Source organism: Semicossyphus pulcher, unplaced genomic scaffold (genome assembly GCF_022749685.1).
Source record: "Semicossyphus pulcher isolate SPU_LCO1_2020_fin unplaced genomic scaffold, fSemPul1.0.p SCAF_16, whole genome shotgun sequence".
Lineage (NCBI taxonomy): Eukaryota > Metazoa > Chordata > Actinopteri > Labriformes > Labridae > Semicossyphus > Semicossyphus pulcher.
Window position 1 is genome coordinate 13,504,833 of NW_027211670.1, and position 9,406 is coordinate 13,514,238.

The following is a 9,406-nucleotide window of genomic DNA, read 5'->3' on the forward strand; positions in this document are numbered from 1 at the left end:
GTATCATCATCATCATTACTGTTATTGTTCATTCCTGTTATTATTCAGGCTCCCATAATGTTAAAAAGCAATAGATCAGTGAATCACGTGATCTTGTGACGTTGCTATGCAAAACAGGAAGTACAAGTAACTGCAACAAAACGTCCTGCCTTCAAAATAAATGCTATCAGTACGTCGTCATTATACCGTTTCTGAACCTACTGAATAAGTTGGAAAACAACACAATGATCATTTCTGAAAGCTAATTGTAAAAAATAAACCGAGCTTATATTATATCATAGCAGTTTTTTTAAAGTTTTAAAACAAAAGCTTCCACAAACGTCCACCAATGCGTGTTTTATTTTGTAAAACGGTTACCGGAAACGATGTGTGAGTGTGAAATTAGACCCTGATTAGAGTGCAGGGGACCAGTGTGCAGCATTCAGCACTGCCACTGAGAAACATTTCAGGACCGGTTTATCGCACCAACTCGGAATGGCAGTCTGGTAATGTGGACCGTCGGCTGTGGAGGCCATCGATGCCGCTTTCGTCCCTCCGTGCCTTTGTGAGTTCTGACGGGCCGAGAACCACCACCATGGCCTCAGCGTTACCGCGCTGCACATCTGTCAGACTCCCCGCTGTGGCCACTGTCGCCTTGCTCCTGCTGTCGGCGACTGCTGTACAGTCCTCTCAAGGCGACAAGGAGCCAGTTTACCGAGACTGTGTGAAGCAGTGTGTCCGGACTAACTGCACCGGAACTCGGCTACGTGGCTTTCAGTCCGCCCAGCCGCAGTACATGGCGCTGACAGGTGAGTTGTTGTTGTTGTTGTTTGCAGGTAAGTTAAGCTAACTTAGCTTGCTAGCAGTATACAGCTACATTTCTCAACGATTCACTAAATGTACTCAGCAATAATACATAAAACTGTATTGCTATGTTATAGCATTTGCTATTTTTCTTGTGAACATTTACTTGTATTTACTGCATGTAGCTGCTCTCTGTGGATGCTGCTTTGTGTCATGGCTGCACTGGGACATTTAAAGCGGTACATTTTCTCATCCTTGACATGTGATACTGTTTCATACACTGAAACAGCCCTGAAAGTTGAATGCCGGTTTTTCTGGTTGAGCAAGGTGCAACAAAAGGCCGATTGTAACTCCACCCTCGGTCCATCATTAACAATGTATACTAGTGTGTGTGAGAGAGGGATTTACCAATACAATTAAACATAATAATGGGGGGACAGAGTGATAAAGTGTAATCCAACCTGACAAAACAATTATTCTATTATTACACTAACTTAAACAATTGTTTATTGCTGGCTAATTTTCTATTATTCTTCCATTTTTTTTGGCTTTATACATTCAATTAAACGTTTTTCAGATGTTTCATGTTAAGTATTTGTCCATATTATTTTTAAGAAACACAAATTTACGATTTCAAATGAACCTTTATTAATACTCGAGAGATCATTGAGGGGCAATCCTCATTTACAATGATATCGAGTTGACCTGTGCTGCCCGTTTAAAGCTCAGCTCCTCTCTCTTTGTTTTTGTGTTCCAGGTTGGACATGTCGGGATGACTGTCGCTATGAATGCATGTGGACGACGGTGGGCCTTTACCAAGCCGAGGGGTACAGTGTCCCTCAATTTCACGGCAAGGTAAGTGCTCCTTAAGCCCCTTTCCCACTCGTCAAAAACCCACTAACACCCGGCTTTTTTGCTTAGTGGGAAAGGTTCAGACCCGGGTCAAATGACTCTGCAGAACACCCGGGTTATTATTGCCTCAGCTCTGATCGGCAATGATGGGAACACAAAACCTGTGTCAACGCGCTAATCTGCGCCGGTGCGATGCTATGCTACGTCGGTAACTTCTGCGACTCCTTGTCTTCTCAGCTACAAATTCTGCCCATCTCCGTCCGAGCAGCGCTCGAACATCGTTCCAAATTTGTTGGCACCGAGTTTGATAAACAGCCTGAATGAGTAATAGATACAATAAAGACCTAACCACTGTAACATCTTCACTTTTTACTATCCCTGTCTCCTGCGCGTTCGTGATGTCAGACGGTGACGCAACAGAAAAGAGACCGAAAGGGGTATACTTCATTGGCAATGGAAAAAGGAAGGCAATCAGCATTTATCAACAGGTCTTCCCGGGTCTGAAAAACCCACGTCAACACGCTCATTTTGGTGGGAAAGGGGTATAACAGAGGCAAAAAACTGAGCTGCATGGCAAAATCGCACCTGTGGTAATTCTGTATTTAAGTTGATGCTGAATTTTGCACTCCGAAAGTGCTCCAGTGTTGGTTACATCTTCACATATATGACTCAATTAATGATGTGAAATTCTGAGTGATGTATTTTGTTTCTCGCAGTGGCCGTTTGCGCGCTTCCTGTGTTTTGAGGAGCCAGCTTCTGCCCTGGCCTCTCTGCTCAATGGCCTGGCCTGCCTTCTCATGCTGCTGCGCTATAGGAGCACGGTGCCGCGTCAGAGCCCCATGTACCACACCATCAACGCCTTCTCTCTGGTGCGTCCAATCATGCTACCATGTCTTTATCCTAGTGTTGTGACAATTTACCCGAGTATTAAAGAAGAACTTGTGCGTGTGTGCTCCTTTAGGTTTCTCTTAATGCCTGGTTCTGGTCTACAGTGTTTCACACCCGGGACACGTATCTCACTGAGGTAATGGTTGTTGGCTGCATCAAGTTTGCAAAAACAAAGTAAATGTGTAATTAATAATTGGCTTATAAAGCGTTGTGATTAACCTGTTTGCAAAGAGTTAAAAAGTTGTACTTTTAGCTGATGTAAAATAGATCATCTCTCACCACTCAACCCAGGTTTAATCCACTTATTCCTGAGAAAATGAACTCTTCAGTCAGCTCATGATCTGGCCTAAGCTGATAGCTGTTTATATGGAGGGATGATGAGAGCCAGTGGGACTCAAAGAACCAAAACAATGAGCCGAGGACGGCTAAAAGCAACCGCCTCACATTACAGGCACTGTTTGGATGCGGCTTTATTCTTCTCTGAGTGCTAAGTTATCTCTCCAACTGCCAGAAAACCTGCTGAGAATGAGAAGAGGGTTCTTCTGTTTCGCCGGCTAATGAGCTTAGTCAATCAGTAGCATCCTAATGCCATTACGAGCAAGCTCTTCAGCTGTGTGAAGCACATTGTCTGTAACAAACAGGCAGGAAACATCTGTTGTCACTTAACTTGTTTATGTTTGTGTGTGTTGCTCTTGTTCTCTTGTAGAAAATGGACTATTTCTGTGCGACAGCAGTCATTCTTTACTCCATCTACCTGTGCTGCGTCAGGTACGTTCTCAGACATGTTTCCAGCAGGTGTTCTGCTAATGATTTAATTTTAGTTCCATGAGAGAAGATGAAAATATGGTGATTGATTCTGGTTGAAATTAAATGAATCCCATCATTTGTCATAACTCCGCCCCCTCTTTCTTCTACAGAACGCTGGGTCTGAGGCGGCCAGGTGTGTCCAGCATGGTGGGAGTCCTGCTCATCTTGGCCTTTACCTCGCATGTGTCCTACTTGACCTTTGTTAGTTTTGACTACGGCTACAACATGGCTGCAAACTGCACCATCGGTAAAAGAAGCACACAAAAATCACATTAAAACTAATATTTAGTTCATTTAACTGCTTAGTTTGGATAGTTTGAACTGAATTTTACTTTAATTTGCCTGTTTTTTCTTAATGCTTTTCGTCTCTAAAGGAATGGTGAACCTCCTCTGGTGGCTGTGTTGGTGCTGGCAGAACCGGCGGACCCTGCCATACTGGTGGAAGTGCGGCCTGGTGGTGCTCCTGCTTCACGGTCTCGCCCTGCTGGAGCTCCTGGACTTCCCCCCGCTGCTCTGGATCCTGGATGCTCACGCCGTGTGGCACCTCAGCACCATACCTGTGCACTTCCTCTTCTACAGGTACGTCCACTCACCTGCTCGTCTGAAGAGAAACAATTCAGCCAGTCTCTGAAAAAGAAAGTATAAATGACCCTGACTTCTTTCTCCTCCCAGTTTCCTGATAGACGACAGCCTCTACTTATTAAACACAGAGAAGATGGGCGTCAAAGTCGAGTAGGAGGAGCTTATCGCCTGTTCACCACGCCTACTCCCTCGCACCTCTCCAGTCAGGGCAGCCAGACACCTGAACACGGACGTAGCTCAGCCTGCCAGATGACTTGCATGAAACTATAACTACTATTCCATCTCAGTAGACTTTGTTTACATTATTCCTGTTTTAATTTAATTTATTTGGGCGGTTTTATTCTCACGATTTGATGCTTGCTCTTTTCACTTTGCCTTGTGCTGTCGTGCTCGACGGATCCTTTGCCATTTTTCACCCCTGCAAAACAGGACGAAAGAAAAAGTTCCACTTCCCGTTTCCTTCCAATCTTAAGATCTTCTGAAATTGATGCTCCGAACACGCAGAACTCATTGAACTCCTGGATATCAAACATAAATGGCAGTTTGCTGCAGCTGACAATAGATGGCACCAGTTCCCTCGCCAGGCCGTCCTAACCCGCTCTGCTTGCATGCGCCGGGCTCCGTCCCTGCCCAAAGTGGATTGTTGGACGCAGAGAGGTGGCCCTTGTGAATGAGGCTGGATTATTCTAGAAAGAGGGGGAAGGGGGTTTATGTTTGGAGGCCGTTCTAGCTGACTGTGTTTTTTTTTTTCCTTTTCTCACCATCACACCTTTTATTTTTGTGCCTCTGTTGTTTCCACCGCTGCTTTTGTGTCTCCACGTTCTGATTTCTCATCAGCTGCCTTAGCTGTTTTAATTCTGTTGTTGGTGACCAAGTTGTGCTTTATTGTGTTGACTTTTTACTTTGATTACTTGATTTTGAATTTGGGTGGGACATGCCTGATGATGATGAAATGGAATAATTATTTTTAATCACCTGGATTGCCTTTAAGTGTGAGGGGGGTGAAAAGAGGTATGGAAAATAAGCTGCAGCAGGAAGCTGCAGTTGGCTCAGGCTTCTCGTGAATTCAGGGGTATGTTGGTGTGTGTGTGGGTGTTTCGATGTTATTTTCATGCACATTATTTGGTTTTTCTTGCTGTCATATTCCCTCAGTTTGCACACACACAACCAAAACTCCACTTCCCTCCATGTTTGCCTTACACACCGCATCACAACCGGCATGTTTCTTCCTCTCAGAGTCGGCACCAAAAATCATACCGTGTATGTCTCCATCCCTCAGTCACCCATCCATATGTGCACTTTACGAGTGTGTGCGTACATTTGCACACATTCTTTTTTGTGTGACACTCTTCCCATGCCTTTGTATCACTGTGTGAGATTATGAACAATGACCAGTACGAGCGTACACGCTGCCTTGACTCGACATTGTTTTGTCATCATGAACTGAATCACTGTGTGTGTGTGTGTATGAGAGAGAGAGAGAGAGAGAGAGGGGGCTAGATTGTGCTAGACCCTTTTGTAAAACTAATGATGTGTGAGTGTGCGTGTGTGTGTGTGTATACTATATATATACATGTTGGAGGTTTGCAGAATGAATGCGTGTGAGATGAGGGGTAAATTTAGCTTTGCTGACAGACTGCGATGGGGGTGGAAGACAGAGGACGTGGAGAGGTTGTCAGAGGTTTGGGTGGCAAAATCTTCCTAAGATTACAGCAGACATATTTTATGAACTTTATACTGTATTCTAATTATTATTAGCCAAAAAATGTTTATTTCCTCAGATGCTGTATTCTATATTAATCACAAAACTGTGTCTGAGGCCAAAATACTGCATAACAATATATATTTAACGCTACAAGAGCGGCATATTTAAACAGTAACATAATGTCCAGTTACACCTGAAGGTATTTTTTTCACTCATAACAATCTTGCTGAATAATTTCACTTGTATTTACTTTAATAAGTTGAAGATTACCTGAGAAATTCCTGCATTAACTCCAGTTTTCGCTCTGTGAATCGTTTCTTCCATCGTCCGTTTCCTTCTTCCTCACTCATCTGCTGCCCCCTGCCTGCTGCCCTGTGCACCACCACCTCTCCTGCTCGGTGCACTTTCGTCCACCTCACATCGAATATTTGACCAAAAAACAACAAAAAAACGGAATGAAATGGAACAAATAAAAGTGTTCTTTGTTGATAAGGAATTGGGCTCAGTTGTGTCTTTTTTCTCCACACTGGAGACGCATTTGACTTATTTTCAATTATTAAAAGCACATAAATAAGGGAAGACTAGAGGAAAAATATACTGTACAAAGTATAGAGGTCAGGCTGAGTGTGTCTCTTTAAACGACTTAAGTAAGGTAAGTAGGAGGAAAAAAACTATTTTGTATATATATACGTTTTATATTTATCTAATCGTTGTGGTTTTTGTAGGGTTAGGGTTATTTTTAGGCCTCAAAAAACAATTTAAAATGTGCATCTTGGAAGTTTAACAGGGAAAGGTCTCTTAGGTGAAACTGTGAACTCAGAAACATCAAGAATTTTTACTCTTAAGAGTTTACAAGAAAAAAAGGTTAGACATCACTCTAACAGTGTTGTAGTAGAGTCACCAAACCTCGGGTCCCCAGCGTTCAAGTCCCAACGTCTTGAACGCAGTGGTTGAGTCACTTTAGAGGCTAACGTTACCATTAGTTAGCAGCTAGCTAACAGTGCACTGCTCTGCTTGCCGCCTCTTAAACCATCCTGTCAGGAACAGCTGAACAAGACGGCATGTTAATGTGAATGTAGGTGAACACACGTGCCAGCCCTTGCTCGAAACTGAACAAGTTATTTGGGCTTTAAACAAAAAAACCAAACAGTTAAAAAGTCCTTCCAAGTCGAGTCACGAGTCCAGGATATCAGTTCTACAACACTAACTGGTTTAATTCTGTAAACATGCATTGTATTTATTAAGCTTATTGCAGTTGTTTTATATTAGATCATACTATTGAAAAAGTAAAGCTTTGCATGAAGTGGAAATACTCAAGTAGCTAAAGCACGATTAGCCTACCTGTTTTGTAGGCCTACTTAAGTGTAGTACTTCAGTAAATGTACTTAGTTACATTACGCCACTAAAGCGGTGCATTTCTTTGCTCAGTGACATTTTTGTACTACTACAGGACAGTAAACCAAGTGTCAGGACACAGAAAGTGCCACCAGTGATTTGTCTATGATTCATCACTTCAATCTTCAATCACCTGCTGACCTTTTAACCATTCAAGCCAGTCTTATGACTTTCTAAGATGCCACTCTGACTCTAATATCACAAAAACAAATCCCTGCAATCCCTTGCTGCCTGTTGATGTAGGCCCATCTATAAAAGTGTAAGATGACACTGTCAAATACAATCTTTCTTACGCTTCAAGAAATTATTATACTACTTATACTATATTTCTTTGCAGTGTGTGTTGTAGCTGTCCATGGACTCTCTCACTTGCTCACAGTATCTCTCACCCTCATGCTGGCCTCCTCTTTTCCACCCTGCGCAGACCCCGACAAATATCAATTCTTTATGAGTCCAACAGAAAAATAGGCAGGCATTTTTGAGGCCTACAAATAGCCTTTGTCATATTTTGTGTATTTTTAAGAAAACCTGCAATGGTGACCGTTTTTACCGTGCTTTAAAAAACGTTATTCATTGGTTTACAGACGTTTACAGCTGAGAAAATCCTCCAAACAAAGTGCTCACATTTAAGCAAGACCAGGACTATTAACTCATGTGAAAGCCTGTGAGGCCGTGGCTCAGTGAGAAGCTTCTTGTTGTTTCCTGATAGCTCGGTGCAGTCGCTCGGACTCTGACCCGAGCTGCTGTGGGAGGAGAGATCGGGATGAATAGAGTTTATTCTTCTTCCTTCACCTCCTGATTTGTGACCGTCAAGTGAGCGGCATGAGAAATGTGAAGATCCTGGTATCATGCAATTCCCCCTGATACATTTAGTGGGGTACAAAAGAAGAGGTTTAATTAGAATATTCATGATTGTGTTTGAGTTTGTTGCATAAATAATAAATACAAGATCTTGTTTGTGCGTAAGGAGATGTGTGTGAATGTTTAAAAGATTGTACAAACTCTTTGGCCTGGTTGCCCTGAAGCATTGTTCCTTTAATAAATGATAAATAAAGTCATAAATAGCCGCTTTATAGGGAGAGCTGCCTTAATGTGAGTTACAGGGCTGATAAAAATATACTTTTGTTTAGCAGTTGTCCTGTTTCATGACACAATAATGTGTTTCAGTTTACTCTTGTGTACTTTACTTTCCACTATATTAACAAGACAGTTATAGGTACTTAGATTTAAGGGCCTAGAACACAAGATTATTGTGCATATTGTGGATAAAATGATTCATAACATGACTTATTATTTGGCATAATAAAAACTCTCACTTTAGCGCCTTTGGTCACTGACGTTACATAAGTAATGTAGCAGAATGCTTCTTCCACTGCTGCATGATTGCTTCACTTGCACAGATAGTTGCCGTGCAAGCCTATTTAAAGATTCCCAGGGGCAGATGAAATAAAGAAGGGCATCAGATGCATGCAGTGGGGCCCCAAAGAGCAGAACGTTTTCTAGTCTGTCTGGCACTGTTTGATTTCTCTAAAAGGGCAACATAGAGAGCACTTTATCACGTTTCTAGCACGTCACCTTAAAGGGCACTTTATAATGTTTTATCTACCATAAGGTCACTTTTTTTTTTACATGGGGGCATCACCAGCGCACTCATTATGTGTTTTTTCACATACAAATTTTAATTTCCAGGTGAGAAATTCTTAAAAGTTTTATTGTACTTTACTTCTTCTGCCACACTGAACAATCCAATATAAGTGATTATGTTTTACATGTTTAGTGACAGATAAAAACAAGCTCTACAGAAGAGTAAATGCTCAGTATAAGTTTCAGTTTCCCAATCACATGTTTTGAAGCTGCATTTTGAACCCTGAGTAACGTTACACAATCAGCTCGTACCTGCACAACAGAATATAAAGCTGCTTGAATTTGCTTCCCCCCACAAGCTGTAACTTTCAAATGGTATGATTTTTACGATATTATCAAACTTGTTGATTGTATATTATGCTCTACTTATAATAATTTGAATACTCTTAGCTTGAAAACAGTACTTGAGTCACTTATGTTGAATGTAGCCCTTTGACTTGTATCTGATATATAATAATATAATATAATATATGAGTACTGTCTTATTCCACCTCTGTATCTATATGCAGAATGATATGTGCCTTGTATTGAATTAACAATATGCAACATTTTTGAGTCAGCAGGTACAATGGGACAAACCTAGTGATACTGTAACCCCATGGTTGAAAGTTACCCAGTACATTTACTCAACAGCACTTTAGTACAATTTTGAGGTACTTTACAGGAGTATTTCTATATGTGGTTACTTTATACTTCTACTCCACATAATTTGGGATACAAATAGCTTATTGTACTTTCCAATCCACTACA

At 41.7% G+C, this 9,406-nt stretch overlaps 1 protein-coding gene across 1 annotated transcript; it reads left to right on the plus strand.

The window, feature by feature from the left end:
* The first annotated feature begins 371 nt into the window (after window positions 1-371).
* Window positions 372-6,113, plus strand: pgap3 (post-GPI attachment to proteins phospholipase 3). Its single transcript, XM_069664454.1, has 8 exons — window positions 372-788; window positions 1,541-1,638; window positions 2,352-2,504; window positions 2,597-2,659; window positions 3,230-3,291; window positions 3,441-3,577; window positions 3,705-3,909; window positions 4,003-6,113. Exons 1-8 carry the CDS (start codon window positions 518-520, stop codon window positions 4,064-4,066), a joined length of 1,053 nt encoding a protein of 350 aa, XP_069520555.1. The 5' UTR covers window positions 372-517; the 3' UTR covers window positions 4,067-6,113.
* The last annotated feature ends 3,293 nt before the right edge of the window (window positions 6,114-9,406 follow it).